The following is a 22,670-nucleotide window of genomic DNA, read 5'->3' as shown; positions in this document are numbered from 1 at the left end:
AGGCCTGCTGCACAAAGTCTCCTCTTAACGGTTGTTGTAGAGATGTGTCTGCTGCTAGAACTCTGTGGGGCATTGACCTGGTCTCTAATCTGAGCTGCTGTTAACCTGCGATTTCTGAGGCTGGTGACTCGGATAAACTTATCCTCAGAAGCAGAGGTGACTCTTGGTCTTCCTTTCCTGGGGCGGTCATCATGTGAGCCAGTTTCTTTGTAGCGCTTGATGCTTTTTGCCACTGCACTTGGGGACACTTTCAAAGTTTTCCCAATTTTTCAGACTGACTGACCTTCATTTCTTAAAGTAATGATGGCCACTCGTTTTCTTTACTTAGCTGCTTTTTTCTTGCCATAATACAAATTCTAACAGTCTATTCAGTAGGACTATCAGCTGTGTATCCACCAGACTTCTGCTCAACACAACTGATGGTCCCAACCCCATTTATAAGGCAAGAAATCCCACTTATTAAACCTGACAGGGCACACCTGTGAAGTGAAAACCATTGCCGGTGACTACCTCTTGAAGCTCATCAAGAGAATGCCAAGAGTGTGCAAAGCAGTCATCAAAGCAAAAGGTGGCTACTGTGAAGAACCTAGAATATAAGACTTATTTCAGTTGTTTCACACTTTTTTGTTAAGTATATAATTCCACATGTGTTAATTCATAGTTTTGATGCCTTCAGTGTGAATGTACAATTTTCATAGTCTTGAAAATACAGAAAAATCTTTAAATGAGAAGGTGTGTCCAAACTTTTGGTCTGTACTGTATAGAGCCCCCAGAGGAATTTTCCGGGGTATTGCAGTCCCTCCTTCTAAATTTTGGCAGCCCTTGCACTTAATGCATCCTGTAGGCTTTACGAGTCTAGGAGAACCACTACATTATGTGTAATGCCTCCTTTGTGCCTAATACCGGGTGGATCTGGTCCCTCTTCCATCTAGTTCTTGCATTTAAAGCAAAGCATATGTGGAAAAACGCAGGAAAAATGCAACGTGTGAACATCGCCTCAGAGGTGGAGGATGTGGTTGTTTTCCTCTTCTTAACTTTGCCTTATATTTAAGTCATTATTCAGGAAATAAAGATACCTAACATTTTTTTGCTGTAAAATCCATTTTATCTTCAGTTTTGTATGTTTTAATGTAAAAGTGAAGTAATACTCTGACAGCGATCTGGAATTCACAGATGCTTCCAGGGGTCTTCCCTACGATGATCCCATTCCAATTCAGTGCTGTTTACATCCATTTCAGCAATTTTCTTGCCAGCCCACACATTCTAGTAGGGTCTTCTGGAAAAATGCTCGAGTCTCCCACTGCCTTCCATTATACTCTGTGGTACAGCGGCTCAATCGGCTGTGCACAGAGATAGAAACGGGACACTGCTTCTTTAAGAACATGCTTGGTTTATTAAAGGCAGCATAAACCAAGCTGGGAAAAAGAAACACATCCCTCTGGGAAAAAAATGCAAAAATTAACAAAACAAAAACACAGTCCTTCTCCAAGCAGGGATCAGTCTGCTCACGGTTAGCAATGTCCATGTTTCAGGTCAATTAACACTTTCCTGGAGTGCTTCCTCTCCATGCACACTGAGCAATGCTGCCTTGCAGTGCTGGGGTCTTGGGTTCTAATCCCACCCAGGACAACATCTGCAAGCAGTTTGTATGTTCTCCCGTGTTTCCGTGGGTTTCCTCTGGGTTCTCCGGTTTCCTCCCACATTCCAAAGACATACTGATAGGGAATCTAGATTGTGAGCCCCATCGGGGACAGTGATGATAACATGTGCAAAACTGTAAAGCGCTGCGGAATATGTTAGCGCTATATAAAAATAAAGATTATTATTATTTGGAAGCCAGCTACTTAAACCCAGACCATGTGACTCATCCATCATGTAACAGGTCCTGTCCGCACACGGTGGTGACGACTCTGCAGGTGGAGATAAGGTGGACATCCTCTCACCCACTCTATGGATGTCTACATAAAAATAAGCCCATTATGCATAGGCGTTAAACTAGAAGATGAGGGGATGGGCAAAAAAACATTAGACTCGAATATGAAGCCAGAAGATATACTGATGAAAGATATGAGGTGCGGCAAAGAAGACCCAGGAAAACATACTCAGAAGGGAGGTAAGAACATTTCTAAAACAATCCACAGCGAGGAGATCGGAACAAAACAAAATCCTCTAAACTGCATGCTCGCAAACGCCAGAAGCCTGACAAACAAGATGGAAGAACTAGAAGCAGAAATATCTACAGGTAACTTTGACATAGTGGGAATAACCGAGACATGGTTAGATGAAAGCTATGACTGGGCAGTTAACTTACAGGGTTACAGTCTGTTTAGAAAGGATCGTAAAAATCGGAGAGGAGGAGGGGTTTGTCTCTATGTAAAGTCTTGTCTAAAGTCCACTTTAAGGGAGGATATTAGCAAAGGAAATGAGGATATCGAGTCCATATGGGTCGAAATTCATGGAGGGAAAAATGGTAACAAAATTCTCATTGGGGTCTGTTACAAACCCCCAAATATAACAGAAACCATGGAAAGTCTACTTCTAAAGCAGATAGATGAAGCTGCAACCCATAATGAGGTCCTGGTTATGGGGGACTTTAACTACCCGGATATTAACTGGGAAACAGAAACCTGTGAAACCCATAAAGGCAACAGGTTTCTGCTAATAACCAAGAAAAATTATCTTTCACAATTGGTGCAGAATCCAACCAGAGGAGCAGCACTTTTAGACCTAATACTATCTAATAGACCTGACAGAATAACAAATCTGCAGGTGGTTGGGCATTTAGGAAATAGCGACCACAATATTGTACAGTTTCACCTGTCTTTCACTAGGGGGACTTGTCAGGGAGTCACAAAAACACTGAACTTTAGGAAGGCAAAGTTTGACCAGCTTAGAGATGCCCTTAACCCCTTTACCCCCAAGGGTGGTTTGCACATTAATGACCGGGCCAATTTTTACAATTCTGACCACTGTCCCTTTATGAGGTTATAACTCTGGAACGCTTCAATGGATCCTGGTGATTCTGACATTGTTTTCTCGTGACATATTGTACTTCATGATAGTGGTAAAATTTCTTTGATATTACCTGCGTTTATTTGTGAAAAAAATGGAAATTTGGCGAAAATTTTGAAAATTTCGCAATTTTCCAACTTTGAATTTTTATACCCTTAAATCACAGAGATATGTCACACAAAATACTTCATAAGTAACATTTCCCACATGTTTACTTTACATCAGCACAATTTTGAAACCAACATTTTTTTTATTAGGGAGTTATAAGGGTTAAAAGTTGACCAGCAATTTCTCATTTTTACAACACCATTTTATTTTAGGGACCACATCTCATTTGAAGTCATTTTGAGGGGTCTATATGATAGAAAATACCCAAGTGTGACACCATTCTAAAAGCTGCACCCCTCAAGGTGCTCAAAACCACATTCAAGAAGTTTATTAACCCTTCAGGTGTTTCACAGGAATTTTTGGAATGTTTAAATAAAAATTAACATTTAACTTTTTTTCACAAAAGATTTACTTCAGCTCCAATTTGTTTTATTTTACCAAGGGTAACAGGAGAAAATGGACAACAAACGTTGTTGCACAATTTGTCCTGAGTACGCCGATACCCCATATGTGGGGGTAAACCACTGTTTGGGCGCATGACAGAGCTCGGAAGCGAAGGAGCGCCATTTCACTTTTCAATGCAAAATTGACTGGAATTGAGATGGGACATCATGTTGCGTTTGGAGAGCCACTGATGTGCCTAAACATTGAAACCCCCCACAAGTGACACCATTTTGGAAAGTCGACCCCCTAAGGAACTTATCTAGATGTGTGGTGAGCACTTTGACCCACCAAGTGCTTTACAGAAGTTTATAATGCAGAACCGTAAAAACAAAAAATCATTTTTTTTCACAAAAATTATTTTTCGCCCCCAATTTTTTATTTTCCCAAGGGTAAGAGAAGAAATTGGACCCAAAAAGTTGTACAATTTGTCCTGAGTACACTGATACCCCATATGTGGGGGTAAACCACTGTTTGGGCGCATGGGAGAGCTCGGAAGGGAAGGAGCGCCGTTTGACCTTTCAATGCAAAATTGACAGGAATTGAGATGGGACGCCATGTTGCGTTTGGAGAGCCACTGATGTGCCTAAACATTGAAACCCCCCACAAGTGACACCATTTTGGAAAGTAGACCCCCTAAGGAACGTATTAGATGTGTGGTGAGCACTTTGACCCACCAAGGGCTTCACATAAGTTTATAATGCAGAGCCGTAAAAATAAAACAAAAAATTATTCCCACAAAAATTATTTTTTAGCCCCCAGTTTTGTATTTTTCCGAGGGTAAAAGGAGAAATTGAACCCCAAAAGTTGTCCAATTTGTCCTGAGTGCGCTGATACCCCATATGTGGGGGGGGGGAACCACTGTTTGGGCGCATGACAGAGCTCAGAAGGGAAGGAGCGCCATTTGGAATGCAGACTTAGATGGAATGGTCTGCAGGCGTCACATTGCGTTTGCAGAGACTCTAATGTACCTAAACAGTAGAAACCACCACAAGTGACCCCATATTGGAAACTAGACCCCCCAAGGAACTTATCTAGATGTGTTGTGAGAACTTTGAGCCCCCAAGTGTTTCACTACAGTTTATAACGCAGAGCCGTGAAAATTAAAAAAATAAATTCTCCCAAAAATTATTTTTTAGCCCCCAGTTTTGTATTTTCCCGGGGGTAACAGGAGAAATTGGACCCCAAAAGTTGTTGTCTAATTTGTCCTGAGTACGCTGATACCCCATATGTTGGGGTAAACCCCTGTTTGGGCACACGGGAGAGCTCGGAAGGGAAGGAGCACTGTTTTACTTTTTCAACGCAGAATTGGCTGGAATTGAGATCGGACGCCATGTCACGTTTGGAGAGCCCCTGATGTGCCTAAACAGTGGAAACCCCCCAATTATAACTGAAAGCCTAATCCCAACGGTAACCCTAACCACACTTCTAACCCAGACACACCCCTAACCCTAATCCCAACCCTATTCCCAACCATAAATGTAATCCAAACCCAAACTGTAGCCCCAACCCTAACCCTAGCCCTAACCCCAACCCTGACCCTAGCCCTAACCCTAGCCCTAATGGGAAAATGGAAATAAATACATTTTTTTAATTTTTCCCTAACTAAGGGGGTGATGAAGGGGGGTTTGATTTACTTTTATAGCGGGTTTTTTACCGGATTTTTATGATTGGCAGCCGTCACACACTAAAAGACGCTTTTTATTGCAAAAAATATTTTTTTTGCGTTACCACATTTTGAGAGCTATAATTTTTCCATATTTGAGTCCACAGAGTCATGTGAGGTTTTTATTTTTTGCAGGACGAGTTGACGTTTTTATTGGTAACATTTTCGGGGCAGAATGACCAAAAACCAGCGATTCATGAATTTCTTTTGGGGGAGGCGTTTATACCGTTCCACGTTTGGTAAAATTGATAAAGCAGTTTTATTCTTCGGGTCAGTGCGATTACAGCGATACCTCATTTATATCTTTTTTTATGTTTTGGCGCTTTTATACGATAAAAACTATTTTATAGAAAAAATAATTATTTTTGCATCGCTTTATTCTGAGGACTATAACTTTTTTATTTTTTTGCTGATGATGCTGTATCGAGGCTCGTTTTTTGCGGGACAAGATGACGTTTTCAGTGGTAACATGGTTATTTATATCTGTCTTTTTGATCGCGTGTTATTCCACTTTTTGTTCGGCGGTATCATAATAAAGCGTTGTTTTTTGCCTCTTTTCTTTTTCTTACGGTGTTTACTGAAGGGGTTAAGTAGTGGGACAGCTTTATAGGTTGGGTCGTTACAGACGCAGCGATACTAAATATGTGTACTTTTATTGTTTGTTTTTTTTTATTTAGATAAAGAAATTTATGGGAATAATTTTTTTTCTTTATTTAGGATTTTTTTTTTTTTTTTTTTTTACACATGTGGACATTTTTTTTTAAACTTTTTTACTTTGCCCCAGGGTACGACATCACAGATCGCTGATCTGACAGTTTGCACAGCAGTTTGTCAGATCACCGATCTGTCTCAGAGCTCTGCAGCATTACCAAGTGCCTGCTCTGAGCAGGCACTTGGTAAGCCACCTCCCTCCCTGCAGGACCCGGATGCCGCGGCCATCTTGGATCCGGGCCTGCTACAGGGAGGGAGGTAAGGAGACCCTCGCAGCAACGCGATCACATCGCATTGCTGCGGGGGTCTCAGGGAAGCCCGCAGGGAGCCCCCTCCCTGCGCGATGCTTCCGTGCACCGCCGGCACACCGCGATCATGTTTGATCGCGGTGTGCCGGGGGTTAATGTGCTGGGGGCGGTCCGTGACCACTCCTGGCACATAGTGCCAGATGTCAGCTGCGATAGGCAGCTGACACCCGGCCGCGATCGGCCGCGCTCCCCCCATGAGCGTGGCCGATCGCCCTGGACGTACTATTCTGTCCATGGGAATTAAGGCCCACCCCACATGGACGGAATAGTTCGTCGGATGGCAGAAAGGGGTAAATCTGGTTGACTGGGACAATATCCTCAGAAATAAGAATACAGATATTAAATGGAAAATGTTTAAGAACATCCTAAATAGGCAGTGTAAGCGGTTTATACCTTGTGGGAATAAAAGGACTAGAAATAGGAAAAACCCAATGTGGCTAAACAAAGAAGTAAGACAGGCAATTAACAGTAAAAAGAAAGCATTTGCACTACTAAAGCAGGATGGCACCATTGAAGCTCTAAAAAACTATAGGGAGAAAAATACTTTATCTAAAAAACTAATTAAAGCTGCCAAAAAGGAAACAGAGAAGCACATTGCTAAGGAGAGTAAAACTAATCCCAAACTGTTCTTCAACTATATCAATAGTAAAAGAATAAAAACTGAAAATGTAGGCCCCTTAAAAAATAGTGAGGAAAGAATGGTTGTAGATGACGAGGAAAAAGCTAACATATTAAACACCTTCTTCTCCACGGTATTCACGGTGGAAAATGAAATGCTAGGTGAAATCCCAAGAAACAATGAAAACCCTATATTAAGGGTCACCAATCTAACCCAAGAAGAGGTGCGAAACCGGCTAAATAAGATTAAAATAGATAAATCTCCGGGTCCGGATGGCATACACCCACGAGTACTAAGAGAACTAAGTAATGTAATAGATAAACCATTATTTCTTATTTTTAGGGACTCTATAGCGACAGGGTCTGTTCCGCAGGACTGGCGCATAGCAAATGTGGTGCCAATATTCAAAAAGGGCTCTAAAAGTGAACCTGGAAATTATAGGCCAGTAAGTCTAACCTCTATTGTTGGTAAAATATTTGAAGGGTTTCTGAGGGATGTTATTCTGGATTATCTCAATGAGAATAACTGTTTAACTCCATATCAGCATGGGTTTATGAGAAATCGCTCCTGTCAAACCAATCTAATCAGTTTTTATGAAGAGGTAAGCTATAGGCTGGACCACGGTGAGTCATTAGACGTGGTATATCTCGATTTTTCCAAAGCGTTTGATACCGTGCCGCACAAGAGGTTGGTACACAAAATGAGAATGCTTGGTCTGGGGGAAAATGTGTGTAAATGGGTTAGTAACTGGCTTAGTGATAGAAAGCAGAGGGTGGTTATAAATGGTATAGTCTCTAACTGGGTCGCTGTGACCAGTGGGGTACCGCAGGGGTCAGTATTGGGACCTGTTCTCTTCAACATATTCATTAATGATCTGGTAGAAGGTTTACACAGTAAAATATCGATATTTGCAGATGATACAAAACTATGTAAAGCAGTTAATACAAGAGAAGATAGTATTCTGCTACAGATGGATCTGGATAAGTTGGAAACTTGGGCTGAAAGGTGGCAGATGAGGTTTAACAATGATAAATGTAAGGTTATACACATGGGAAGAAGGAATCAATATCACCATTACACACTGAACGGGAAACCACTGGGTAAATCTGACAGGGAGAAGGACTTGGGGATCCTAGTTAATGATAAACTTACCTGGAGCAGCCAGTGCCAGGCAGCAGCTGCCAAGGCAAACAGGATCATGGGGTGCATTAAAAGAGGTCTGGATACACATGATGAGAGCATTATACTGCCTCTGTACAAATCCCTGGTTAGACCGCACATGGAGTACTGTGTCCAGTTTTGGGCACTGGTGCTCAGGAAGGATATAATGGAACTAGAGTACAAAGGAGGGCAACAAAATTAATAAAGGGGATGGGAGAACTACAATACCCAGATAGATTAGCGAAATTAGGATTATTTAGTCTAGAAAAAAGACGACTGAGGGGCGATCTAATAACCATGTATAAGTATATAAGGGGACAATACAAATATCTCGCTGAGGATCTGTTTATACCAAGGAAGGTGACGGGCACAAGGGGGCATTCTTTGCGTCTGGAGGAGAGAAGGTTTTTCCACCAACATAGAAGAGGATTCTTTACTGTTAGGGCAGTGAGAATCTGGAATTGCTTGCCTGAGGAGGTGGTGATGGCGAACTCAGTCGAGGGGTTCAAGAGAGGCCTGGATGTCTTCCTGGAGCAGAACAATATTGTATCATACAATTATTAGGTTCTGTAGAAGGACGTAACATAGTAACATAGTAACATAGTAAGGCCGAAAAAAGACATTTGTCCATCCAGTTCAGCCTATATTCCATTATAATAAATACCCAGATCTACGTCCTTCTACAGAACCTAATAATTGTATGATACAATATTGTTCTGCTCCAGGAAGACATCCAGGCCTCTCTTGAACCCCTCGACTGAGTTCGCCATCACCACCTCCTCAGGCAAGCAATTCCAGATTCTCACTGCCCTAACAGTAAAGAATCCTCTTCTATGTTGGTGGAAAAACCTTCTCTCCTTCAGACGCAAAGAATGCCCCCTTGTGCCCGTCACCTTCCTTGGTATAAACAGATCCTCAGCGAGATATTTGTATTGTCCCCTTATATACTTATACATGGTTATTAGATCGCCCCTCAGTCGTCTTTTTTCTAGACTAAATAATCCTAATTTCGCTAATCTATCTGGGTATTGTAGTTCTCCCATCCCCTTTATTAATTTTGTTGCCCTCCTTTGTACTCTCTCTAGTTCCATTATATCCTTCCTGAGCACCGGTGCCCAAAACTGGACACAGTACTCCATGTGCGGTCTAACTAGGGATTTGTACAGAGGCAGTATAATGCTCTCATCATGTGTATCCAGACCTCTTTTAATGCACCCCATGATCCTGTTTGCCTTGGCAGCTGCTGCCTGGCACTGGCTGCTCCAGGTAAGTTTATCATTAACTAGGATCCCCAAGTCCTTCTCCCTGTCAGATTTACCCAGTGGTTTCCCGTTCAGTGTGTAATGGTGATATTGATTCCCTCTTCCCATGTGTATAACCTTACATTTATCATTGTTAAACCTCATCTGCCACCTTTCAGCCCAAGTTTCCAACTTATCCAGATCCATCTGTAGCAGAATACTATCTTCTCTTGTATTAACTGCTTTACATAGTTTTGTATCATCTGCAAATATCGATATTTTACTGTGTAAACCTTCTACCAGATCATTAATGAATATGTTGAAGAGAACAGGTCCCAATACTGACCCCTGCGGTCCCCACTGGTCACAGCGACCCAGTTAGAGACTATACCATTTATAACCACCCTCTGCTTTCTATCACTAAGCCAGTTACTAACCCATTTACACACATTTTCCCCCAGACCAAGCATTCTCATTTTGTGTACGTAGATCTGGGGATTTATTCTGGCAGAATATAGGCTGAACTGGATGGACAAATGGCTTTTTTTCGGCCTTACTGTGTTACTATGTTACTATGCAGCTTAGCTTAAACCTCACAGAAAGTAATATGCTGGAGGAAAGTACTCAGGGTTTTATATCGCTGACTCCATTAGGCGAAGTGAAACATATCTCCCCTCTAGCACTTTGCCAGTGACTTTCTCACAACTCGTTACTCGGGTGGAGCACCAGAGCATCCGACCTCATCGATTCGAGTAACGAACACCCGAGCATTTTAGTGCTCTCTCATCACTACTGACTGTATTAGAATGTTCTAGAATTGTTCAGCCTGGAGGTGGCGCTGAAATGGTGCTGAGGTGGCGCTGAGGTGGTGCTTGAAGTGTTGTCCTCTTGGTTGGCAGAATGATGGGGTAATTGAGATTTAATTTCACATTTCACAGGATCATTTTGTGTGAGTCATCTGGTTACTCAGGGATAATGTTGCTAAATGCAGGTGACTCAAGGACGTGGCCCTGGGGTCTTCCTGTGCTGTGGGTGAGGATGGTTGTACCCTTCATATAGGCATCATTTGGTGCCTGATTCTTGGTGAGCTGTGTCCTGAGATAAATATCTCTTGATGCAGTTGGTTCCCCTGTATATGACTGCAGCGCTGGAGTAAAAGGCTGGCAAAGTAGGCACCCCCAGCACCAGGGCACCCCCAGCACCAGGGCACAAGCCTTCTCATCTACTGCTCTCCCTCAATGTCCGATTACAAGGCTATGCAAACTACGCACATCCACCACTTGTATGCGGGGCTGAATCTTACATGGGACATGAAAACATAATGGCAGATTTTCTACAAAATTCTGTGGATGCATCACTGGTGCCAGAGTTACAAACTCAGCAGCATCCAAATGACACACATCTTCTTGTCCATAGGTCGCTAGGAGTAGTAATTCTTCCAGTAGATGTAAGAGAAAAAACAAAGGTGTGTCTGCATGCTGCAGTGGCACTGCCTGATCAATGGCGGCCCACCTATGCACAGTGACCCCTTCTCTGACTTGCTTTTCTCAGAAGCCTCGTGTCTCGCTCTGCTTCATTCTTCTACAACACTGGGCAGTGCTTATTACACCAGTCACTTCCCTCTCTGGCATCTCTTACATATGTTGTGACCCATGTTGGGGTATGTGTTATGCTATTCGAAACTCAATGTGGAAAACAGGTAATAAACTAAAAACTGCCACTGACCCTGCCGGTTCCTGAATAGACTAGGGATCCTGACCCACAGTCCATAATGGTTCCTGCGTGAGCTGAGATAGCCCCAACCACAGATTAGAAGATAGCCGCTCGGACCTATGTTACCTAAAAGACAGTCAAGCACTTCACATTCCTCCTAAAGAACCGGAGGGCAGGGCCGAGTGTAAATCATCCACAACAGGGGAAAGTGCACAGGAAAAGGGCAAGATCCCAGAGTGAGTAAGGTAAACAACAAAATACAAAATAAAATATAAGTGGGAACTGTTAGATTACGTGTTACTTCCTAAAAAGAAACAGGAGATATGCGCAGAGTAAAGAACAGAAACAGTAATGAGATAAACCTTAACTGGAATTTCACTGACTGGCTGCAGGCTACAGCAGAATCCGCAAGAAGCTATTACCCGCGGTGGGACAGAATATAAAGCTGCACCTGAAAGGTGAAAGGCAGACAAATAAAACACCTGAGTTATGCTAAACAGACTGCAGCCAGAAGAGCAGAAACTAAGCACCTGGAGAAAAAGGTGTCTGCTGTGGCTTGGCAGACAGAGAAGCCGACCACAAAACACAGGCTCAAGGGTTCGACAGGCTCAGCATGACAGCACGTGGGAGAGTAGGTGGCCATAAGTATAACCAGGTTTCCTGTGACCATTTGTCACGATATGGTATGAAATATCATATAAGTTTAGTTGCTCGTCAGCTCATGAGGTGGGCTAAACCCCCCCTTCACTAGCTGACTCTACTTGTTTCTCTCTGGGCTACGGACTGTATGCTAGAAGGGGGTTTTATTGCCCTGGGGTCGTAAATTCCAAGCTCAGAGGAAAGTCCCTCACCCCTCCCACCTTCACTAGTCAGAACTGGTAAAGTGGCTCCAAAATTCATGAAAGATCCTTTGTTTGGTTTTGGTACGATATTATGCACCATGTTTAAGCTAGGAACATGAAAATATATATTCATAGTCTCACTCGGTGTATCTACACATCCCATGAATCTCGGGCTTCTAACTCCATCTGGTAAAGAAGTAGTGTTTTCTCTGTAAATATGTATCCCAGATAGGACATATTTGATCTCATTAGAATGCTCACGTTAATCCGAGATGAATGATAGGTTTGGTCTGACTCTGTCATGTTTTGTAGTGAAGTTATAGAAATTAGAGAGAATAGTTTAAAGTTTAGGCAGAATGTAGAGAGAGGAGGGTCTGGATAAGCCAGCCTTTCTGTTATGTCACAGCCTTAAGGGTTTAAGTGTCTGGCAGGCTCTGAGGAGGCACTCTTCTGCTGATTTCTCCTCCTGGGCTGCTTGTCTTCTGAAGCCAGCAGCACGTCCAAATGAGCTGGGACATATGGAAAAACTCCACTAGCCTGGATGCCTGTCATGCTTTAAACATGTGAGTGTTGCTTTTCTCATTTATAACCCCTTTATAAAATATTTATTGATAAAGCACTGCCTAATTATTTTTAATGGGATATACTATTATATATTAGTTCGTTCTCCTGTTCTAAGCCGTACCCTAAGTCTCTGAAGGGAAATACGCTACTGTTACTGTTGTGTTGGGTTAGCTTCGGACCCGTTTAATCGAAGCTGGTGGCAGCATACGTTTTGTACCGGGTAGTTGGGTGGCGTTATAGCGACTGCGGCATTGATTTATTGATCCTGCCTAAGTGGGAGTAGTTATCGCGTCACTGCAGCGTGCCCAATAGCCAGTACATAGCAGGCAGCCTTTCTGGCGACTAATTACCCAGGGTGCAGTACCTAATCTGACCTGAGAGTAAGGGGGCGCCAGAGAGCTGCAAGTGTTAAGTGGAACTGTAAGCGGGATATACATAAATCCCTGCAGTTCGTGGTATATAGAAAAGCAGTGGGATACCTAGAATAAGCCCCTGCTGTAAACTAAGAGGTCAATAGCCTTGTGTGTGTTTTTTCATCACATCGTGGAGTGGAGGGATAACTAAGATAAGCCCCCCTGCACATGTGATAGCCGTCTGTTGGCCTAAAGTCACCTCAATCCGTGACGTAGGGGTGACGGTCACGGTGTGAATCCTGACCAATTGGTACAGCGGTCAGGGGAATCGTGACACCATTGATAGGGAAATCAGGGACCACCTTAACATATTCCTTAAATTACATATATTTCTAATTGTAACAAGACATGTTCAGACATCAGTCTAGTTTTCCTATGTCATTCTGACCTTTGATTAGAGCTGCTGACATTACTATGCCTGAAAGCTATGCTAACTGTATTAGGGTGAGGCTAATTACATTGATTTGGGGACCTTACAATGTTAAACACCTGTTCACAGTTCACTTCTGAAGGAAAATCACCTAATCAGTTAATGATGATCTCATTTGTGATAAACAGCTGATGTGCGCATGACCAGAATGTATACGCCCATTCAAAGGAGGATATAAGGGCCATGTGATTGAATACATTTTATGGCACTGGAAACAGATCACTCTGTCTCTGCACCATCACTGCTCGAGAATCTTCATATCTGACAACCATCCAATATCCCTGATGGTCTGACTTGAAGACCAACCTAACACCATTGTGCATTTTTTCATTTTATGTGTTTCTATTTAGATGTTACAAGAATGATGACGTTTCTGCTTACCTTCTACACAGTTTCGAAAACTTCTATTTGAGGTCGACAAATAAGGGGAAGTGTCGATTTGTGGTAGGCTCAGGCAGTAGTCTACATCCTGCTTGGTTGGAATGCTTAATCCTGGTAAGGCACCGGGTTTCCGTGAGAACTTTGGACGCTCACATTCGCAGTTGGACATTAAGCAATAAGTCCCACTGAGATAATATTCTACACAGATGGACTGAAAAAGAGAAAATGTGTCATAAACGGAATGGTAAAAATGGACCCATATGTAAACTGTAACACTGAGGATTGAAGCATGGATTCATCATGAATTGAAGGAAAAAGAGCTCACTCTCTAAGTCACTCCTCATGATCTCTGTGGAGTTGGGAGCCCCCTGCTGTGAACAGATAATTAAAGTGAGTTATCTGGTTAACATCATACATGCCATGTCTCCTATCTTTAGAAAGCTAAAATCATGATAGGAAATATGGCCCATGTGTTTCTAATTCACAACATGAAGAGAAATGTAGATAATTTATAATTACTTTACAGAAAAAATAATAGAAAATGAAAATTGCGCTGTTTTTAAAAAAAATCTAGTGTCTACATTTGTCTTTACAAACTCACTATATATAATTTTTTGTGGATTTATCATTCCTGTGAATCACGAACCTTATATTTAGTTGTTACCCACAGTTTTTTAAAACAGCATTACATCTATGTTGGCTACAAAAGGTGCTAATAGGAATATACTCACCCTTGGACGTGCCCTGGTACTAACCGGGATCCTTCCTTCCTAAGAATGAGCGCGTGAAGGACCTTAGATGATGTCGCGGCTTGTGATTGGTCGCGTGACCGCCCATGTGACCGCTCATGCGACCAATCACAAGCCGCGACGTCATCGAAGGTCCTTCACTTGCTCATTTTTAGGAACGCAGGCTGCCGGTTAGAACCAGGGCGCGTCCGAGGGTGAGTATATCAATATTTTTTATTTTTATTCTTTATTTTACACATAAATATGGATCCCAGGGCCAGAAGGAGAGTTCCCAATGCACTGCATTGGGTTTCGTGTTTCGGCCGACCCCGACCCCGACTTTTTTATAGGATCGGCCGATTTCACTCGACCCGACTTTCTCAAAAGTCGGGTTTCGTGAAACCCGACCCGATCCTAAAAAAAGAAAAGTCGCTCAACCCTATTTATGAGCGAATATACTTGTTGCTCAGGTTTTCTCGAGCATGCTCGGGTGATCGAGTATTTGTTAGTGTTCTGAGATTTAGTTTTCATTGCCACAGCTGAATGATTTCTAACTACCCAGCCTGAGTACATGTGGGGGTTGCCTAGTTGCTAGGGAATCCCCACGTGTAATCAAGCTGTCTAACAGTCGCAAATCATTCAGCTGCCGCAATGAAAACGAAATCTCGGAACACTAACAAATACTCGGAGGTCACCCGAGCGTGCTGGGGAAAACCCGAGCAACGAGTATATTCACTCATCACTAGTGTTGAGCATTCCGATACCGCAAGTATCGGGTATCGGCCGATACTTGCGGTATCGGAATTCCGATACCGAATTCCGATACTTCCCGCGTATCGGATACCGGAATCGGAAGTTCCCAGAATTCAAACTGAACGCAGCAGCCAATGAGGAATGAATGGAAGTGTGGGCACATCCTGTTTAGCATGGTGGGCATGTAAGTACTGGCAAGGCTGTGATTGGCTGCTGAAATTATGTCACTCTGCACTATAAAAAACGCTGCCGCCATTTTGCGCTCACTCTGCTGTGATTTCAGTTAGGGACAGGACGCTGTGTTCTAACTGAGGGCCAGTTGAGATAGCTAATTGCTTTATTTTGCTTTTCCAAGTATAATTTAGCAAACGCTGTGTTCACTGTTCAGTTCACCTTGCTCTTGACTTGCAGCGCTGTTTTAACAGCGTTCTGCAAGGTCTCTCTCTCTGTGTGTGTGTGTGTGTGTGTGCAGCTCACTCTGTAGTCTGTGTGCAGCCATATACCCGGTTGTATTCAGCTCATGGGGGGGTTCACACTGCCTCATACAGTTCTATCCATTGTCCTTTTTTGCTCATAGTGCAGCCTGCTGCACATTTTTTCTAAAATTTCCTATTAGTGTCTTTCCACCCGTCTCCAGCCAAATAGTGGAAAAACACTACATAGGATAACCTAGAGGGGGGTTTTTGGGCCTTGCATCGCCGTTTACGGCTGTCTGCACGGTCTCCGTGTGAGCGCAGCTCGCACTGTAGTCTGTGTGCAGCGACAGCCCGTTGTATTCAGCTCAGGGTTTTGTCACTGCCTCATACTGTAAAATAAATTTTCCTTTTTTCAAATAGTGCAGCCTGTTGAAAATTTTTTTAAAAATTTCCTATTAGTGTCTTTCCACCCGTCTCCAGCTAAATAGTGGAAAAACACTACATAGGATAACCTAGAGGAGGGTTTTTGGGCCTTGCAGCGCCGTTTACGGCTGTCTGCACGGTCTCCGTGTGATTTAAACTAGCTCTGTAGCCCGATCTGCACAAAAAAAAAGTAAAGTTCACCAAACACCACTTAACACTTGTGTAGGCCACATTTTATCAATAATAAAGTCTAGTCCACACTTTACAACATTAGTGTTTCTTACACCTGTTAGGAGGAGCATTTCAGGAATAAGCACGCTAAGGCCTTAGTACTTTTCTGCTTATCTTTATCTGTCAACCAAGATGAAGAGGGCAGGGAGTAAGGCACGTGGGCGTGGGCGCGGAGCAGGGAGAGGACGTGGTGATTCTGTGCCTGCTGCGGCCACCGGTGACTCACCATCACCCAGTTTCAGCAGGGAACAGTCCTTCATGCGCAGCTTTGTCGGAGAGCGCCGTGCACCGCTGCTGCGTGAAGATCAAATTGAAGCCGTTGTCGGATCGATGGCAGCTAACGCCTCGACTTCAATTAGTGCCACATCCTCTCAGGCACAGACCACTGGAGAAAATACTTATTTTTCACCATAATATGCAAATAAAATGTTAAAAAAATAGACAATGTGATTTTCTGGATTTTTTTTTCTCAGTTTGTCTCCCATAGTTGAGGTCTACCTATGATGTAAATTACAGACGCCTCTCATCTTTTTAAGTGGTGGAACTTGCACTATTGCTGACTGACTAAATACTTTTTTGCCCCACTGTATAGTATATACAGATTGTGTGACTACAGAGAGGAACTGTGGATATATAGTATATACTGAGCGTGTGACTACAGAGAGGAGCTGTGGATATATAGTATATACAGAGTGTGACTACAGAGAGGAGCTGTGGATATATAGTATATACAGAGTGTGACTACAGAGAGGAGCTGTGGATATATAGTATATACAGACTGTGTGACTATAGAGAGGAGCTGTGGATATATAGTATATACAGAGTGTGACTACAGAGAGGAGCTGTGGATATATAGTATATACTGAGCGTGTGACTACAGAGAGGAGCTGTGGATATATAGTATATACAGAGTGTGACTACAGAGAGGAGCTGTGGATATATAGTATATACAGAGTGTGACTACAGAGAGGAGCTGTGGATATATAGTATATACAGAGTGTGACTACAGAGAGGAGCTGTGGATATATAGTATATACAGACTGTGTGACTATAGAGAGGAGCTGTGGATATATAGTATATACAGAGTGTGACTACAGAGAGGAGCTGTGGATATATAGTATATACAGGCCGTGTGACTACAGAGAGGAGCTGTGGATATATAGTATATACAGAACATGTGACTAGAGAGCTGTGGACATATAGTATATACAGAGTGTGTGACTAAAGAAAGGAGCTGTGGATATATAGTATATACAGAACGTGTGACTACAGACAGGAGCTGAGGATATATAGTATATACAGAACGTGTATCTACAGAGAGGAGCTGTGGATATATAGTATATACAGGACGTGTGACTACAGAGAGGAGCTGTGGATATATAGTATATACAGGCCATGTGACTACAGAGAGGAGCTGTGGATATATAGTATATACAGGCCGTGTGACTACAGACAGGAGTTGTGGATATATAGTATATACAGAACGTGTGACTACAGACAGTAGCTGAGGATATATAGTATATACAGAACGTGTGACTACAGAGAGGAGCTGTGGATATTGTTGTGAATTCTGTGGCTGAATTCACTCCTGTGGTCACAAGTGGTACTGCAGCTTCTGAGCTTCCTCCCTCAGGTGTTCTGGTGAGCTCGTTGGCTGCTTTGTTATTTAACTCCACCTGATTCTGTCTTCCTTGCTCCTTGTCAATGTTCCAGTGTTGGATCTGAGCTTCTGGATCTTTCCTGTGGCCTGCTGCTCTGCTTAGATAAGTGCTTCTTTGCTTTTGTTGCTACTTTTTCTGTCCAGCTTGTCTATTCGTTTTTGCTGGAAGCTCTGAGACGCAAAGGGTGCACCGCCGTGCCGTTAGTTCGGCACGGTGGGTCTTTTTGCCCCCCTTGCGTGGTATTTTGCTTTAGGGTTTTTTGTAGACTGCAAAGTTCTCTTTGCTATCCTCGCTCTATCTAGAATATCGGGCCTCACTTTGCTGAATCTATTTCATCCCTACGTTTGTCTTTTCATCTTGCTAACAGTCATTATATGTGGGGGGCTGCCTTTTCCTTTGGGGTATTTTCTCTGAGGCAAGTCAGGCTTGTTTTTCTATCTTCAGGCTAGTCAGCTCCTCAGGCTGTGCCGAGTTGCATAGGTAGTGACAGGCGCAATCCACAGCTGCCTTTAGTTGTGTTTTGGATAGGTTCAGGTATTGCGGTCTACAGAGATTCCACGTCTCAGAGCTCGTTCTATTGTTTTTGGGTTATTGTCAGATCACTGTATGTGCTCTGATTGCTGGCACACTGTGTCACTGGATTGCCTACATAACAGTACAAGGAGCCCAGCTAATGATTCTCAATAGAGGGAAAAAAGAAGTTCTGACATCATTTTTTTTTCTCAGCTCTGTGTTCAGTCTTTTTTTTCCCCTAGACATTTGGGTGTTTCAGGACACAGGTGTGGATATGGATATTCAGGGTCTGTGCTCTTCAATGGATAATCTCGTTACAAATGTACAAAGGATTCAAGATACTATTGATCAGAAATCTATGTTAGAACCAAGAATTCCTATTCCTGATTTGTTTTTTGGTGATAGAACTTAAGGTACCTTCACACATAACGATATTGTTAACGATATCGTTGCTATTTGTGACGTAGCAACGATATCGTTAATAAAATCGTTCTGTGTGACAGTGACCAACGATCAGGCCCCTGCTGGGAGATCGTTGGTCGCTGAATAAAGTCCAGAACTTTATTTCGTCGCTGGACTCCCTGGAGACATCGCTGGATCGGCGTGTGTGACACCGATCCAGCGATGTCTTCACTGGTAACCAGGGTAAACATCGGGTAACTAAGCGCAGGGCCGCGCTTAGTAACCCGATGTTTACCCTGGTTACCATGCTAAAAGTAAAAAAAACAAACACTAGATACTTACCTACAGCCGTCTGTCCTCCAGCGCTGTGCTCTGCACTCCTCCTGTACTGGCTGTGAGCCGGAAAGCAGAGCGGTGACGTCACCGCTCTGCTTTCCGGCTCACAGACAGTACAGGAGGAGAGCAGAGAAGCAGAGCGCAGCGCTGGAGGACAGACAGCGGTAGGTAAGTATGTAGTGTTTGTTTTTTTTTACTTCTAGCATGGTATCCAGGGTAAACATCGGGTTACTAAGCGCGGCCCTGCGCTTAGTTACCCGATGTTTACCCTGGTTACCGGCATCGTTGGTCGCTGGAGAGCGGTCTGTGTGACAGCTCTCCAGCGACCAAAGAGCGACGCTGCAGCGATCCGGATCGTTGTCGGTATCGCTGCAGCGTCGCTTAATGTGAAGGGGCCTTAAGTTTCTTAATTTCAAAAATAATTGTAAGCTATTTCTGGCCTTGAAACCTCATTCTTCTGGTAATCCTATTCAACAGGTTTTGATTATTATTTCTTTTTTGCGTGGCGACCCTCAGGACTGGGCATTTTCTCTTGCGCCAGGAGACCCTGCATTGAGTAATGTCAATGCGTTTTTCCTGGCGCTCGGATTGCTTTACGATGAGCCTAATTCAGTGGATCAGGCTGAGAAAAATTTGCTGGCTTTGTGCCAGGGTCAGGATGATATAGAAGTATATTGTCAGAAATTTAGGAAGTGGTCAGTACTCACTCTGTGGAATGAATCTGCGCTGGCAGCTTTGTTCAGAAAGGGTCTCTCTGAGGCTCTTAAGGATGTCATGGTGGGTTTTCCTATGCCTGCTGGTTTGAATGAGTCTATGTCTTTGGCCATTCAGATCGGTCGACGCTTGCGCGAGCGTAAATCTGTGCACCATTTGGCGGTATTATCTAAGATTAAACCTGAGCCTATGCAGTGCGATAGGACTATGACCAGAGTTGAACGGCAAGAACACAGACGTCTGAATGGTCTGTGTTTCTACTGTGGTGATTCCACTCATGCTATTTCTGATTGTCCTAAGCGCACTAAGCGGTTCGATAGGTCTGCCGTCATTGGTACTGTACAATCCAAATTCCTTCTGTCCATTACCTTGATATGCTCTTTATGATCGTATTCTGTCATGGCGTTTGTGGATTCAGGCGCTGCCCTGAATCTGATGGATTTGGATTATGCTAAACGTTGTGGGTTTTTCTTGGAGCCTTTGCGGTGTCCTATTCCGTTGAGAGGAATTGATGCTACACCTTTGGCCAAGAATAAACCTCAGTACTGGACCCAGCTGACCATGTGCATGGCTCCTGCACATCAGGAAGTTATTCGCTTTCTGGTGCTACATAATCTGCATGATGTGGTCGTGTTGGGGTTGCCATGGCTACAAACCCATAATCCAGTATTGGATTGGAACTCTATGTCGGTATCCAGCTGGGGTTGTCAGGGGGTACATGGTGATGTTCCATTTTTGTCTATTTCGTCATCCACTCCTTCTGAGGTCCCAGAGTTCTTGTCTGATTATCAGGATGTATTTGAGGAGCCCAGGTCCGATGCCCTACCTCCGCATAGGGATTGTGATTGTGCTATCGATTTGATTCCTGGTAGTAAATTCCCTAAAGGTCGATTATTTAATTTATCCGTGCCTGAACACGCCGCTATGCGCAGTTATGTGAAGGAATCCCTGGAGAAGGGACATATTCGCCCATCGTCATCACCACTGGGAGCAGGGTTCTTTTTCGTAGCCAAGAAGGATGGTTCGCTGAGACCATGTATTGATTACCGCCTTCTTAATAAGATCACTGTTAAATTTCAGTATCCCTTGCCATTGTTATCTGACTTGTTTGCTCGGATTAAGGGGGCTAGTTGGTTCACTAAGATAGATCTTCGTGGTGCGTATAATCTGGTGAGAATCAGGCAAGGAGATGAATGGAAAACTGCATTTAATACGCCCGAGGGTCATTTTGAGTATCTAGTGATGCCGTTCGGACTTGCCAATGCTCCATCTGTGTTTCAGTCTTTTATGCATGACATCTTCCGTGAGTATCTGGATAAATTCCTGATTGTTTACTTGGATGACATTTTGATCTTCTCAGATGATTGGGAGTCTCATGTGAAGCAGGTCAGAATGGTTTTCCAGGTCCTGCATGCTAATTCTTTGTTTGTGAAGGGATCAAAGTGTCTCTTCGGTGTACAGAAAGTTTCATTTTTGGGGTTCATCTTTTCCCCTTCTACTATCGAGATGGATCCGGTTAAGGTCCAAGCCATCCAGGATTGGACTCAGCCGACATCTCTGAAAAGTCTGCAAAAATTCCTGGGCTTTGCTAATTTTTATTGTCGCTTCATCTGTAATTTTTCTAGCATTGCCAAACCATTGACCGATTTGACCAAGAAGGGTGCTGATTTTGTTAATTGGTCTTCTGCTGCTGTGGAAGCTTTTCAGGAGTTGAAGCATCGTTTTTGTTCTGCCCCTGTGTTGTGTCAACCAGATGTTTCTCTTCCGTTCCAGGTCGAGGTTGATGCTTCTGAGATTGGAGCAGGGGCGGTTTTGTCACAGAGAGGTTCTGGTTGCTCAGTGTTGAAACCATGTGCTTTCTTTTCCAGGAAGTTTTCGGCTGCTGAGCGTAATTATGATGTGGGCAACCGAGAGTTGCTGGCCATGAAGTGGACATTCGAGGAATGGCGTCATTGGCTTGAAGGAGCTAAGCATCGCGTGGTGGTATTGACTGATCATAAGAACCTTACTTATCTCGAGTCTGCCAAGCGCTTGAATCCTAGACAGGCCCGTTGGTCGTTATTTTTTGCCCGCTTCGATTTTGTGATTTCGTACCTTCCGGGCTCTAAAAATGTGAAGGCGGATGCTCTGTCTAGGAGTTTTGTGCCCGACTCTCCGGGTTCATCTGAGCCGGCGAGTATCCTCAAGGAAGGAGTCATTGTGTCTGCCATCTCCCCTGATTTGCAGCGAGTGTTGCAAAAATTTCAGGCGAATAAACCTGATCGTTGTCCGGCGGAGAAACTGTTCGTCCCTGATAGGTGGACTAGTAAAGTAATCTCTGAACTTCATTGTTCGGTGTTGGCTGGTCATCCTGGAATCTTTGGTACCAGAGAGTTAGTGGCTAGATCCTTCTGGTGGCCATCTCTGTCACGGGATGTGCGTGCTTTTGTGCAGTCCTGTGGAATTTGTGCTAGGGCTAAGCCCTGCTGTTCACGTGCCAGTGGGTTGCTTTTGCCCTTGCCGGTCCCAAAGAGGCCTTGGACGCATATTTCGATGGATTTCATTTCTGACCTTCCCGTTTCTCAAAAGATGTCAGTCATTTGGGTGGTCTGTGATCGATTTTCTAAAATGGTCCATCTGGTGCCCTTGGTTAAATTGCCTTCCTCCTCTGATTTGGTGCCTTTGTTCTTCCAGCATGTGGTTCGTTTGCATGGCATTCCTGAGAATATTGTTTCTGACAGAGGTTCCCAGTTTGTTTCGAGGTTTTGGCGAGCTTTTTGTGGTAGGATGGGCATTGACCTATCTTTTTCCTCGGCTTTCCATCCTCAGACTAATGGCCAGACCGAACGAACCAATCAGACCTTGGAAACATATCTGAGATGTTTTGTTTCTGCAGACCAGGAT

General features: G+C 43.6%; 1 protein-coding gene across 1 annotated transcript in view; it reads right to left on the bottom strand.

The window, feature by feature from the left end:
* LOC138671452 (tyrosinase-like) overlaps window positions 1-22,670 on the bottom strand; it is a 128,527-nt gene that overhangs the window by 14,890 nt on the left and 90,967 nt on the right. The window contains exon 3 of the mRNA XM_069759633.1: window positions 13,611-13,821. Coding sequence (XP_069615734.1) covers window positions 13,611-13,821 — 211 coding nt within the window. The remainder of the gene's footprint in view (window positions 1-13,610; window positions 13,822-22,670) is intronic.

Source organism: Ranitomeya imitator, chromosome 3, assembly GCF_032444005.1.
Source record: "Ranitomeya imitator isolate aRanImi1 chromosome 3, aRanImi1.pri, whole genome shotgun sequence".
In the NCBI taxonomy this organism is placed as follows: Eukaryota; Metazoa; Chordata; class Amphibia; order Anura; family Dendrobatidae; genus Ranitomeya; species Ranitomeya imitator.
The sequence above is the reverse complement of the archived record's forward strand: the minus strand, read 5'-3'. Positions and strand labels throughout refer to the sequence as shown.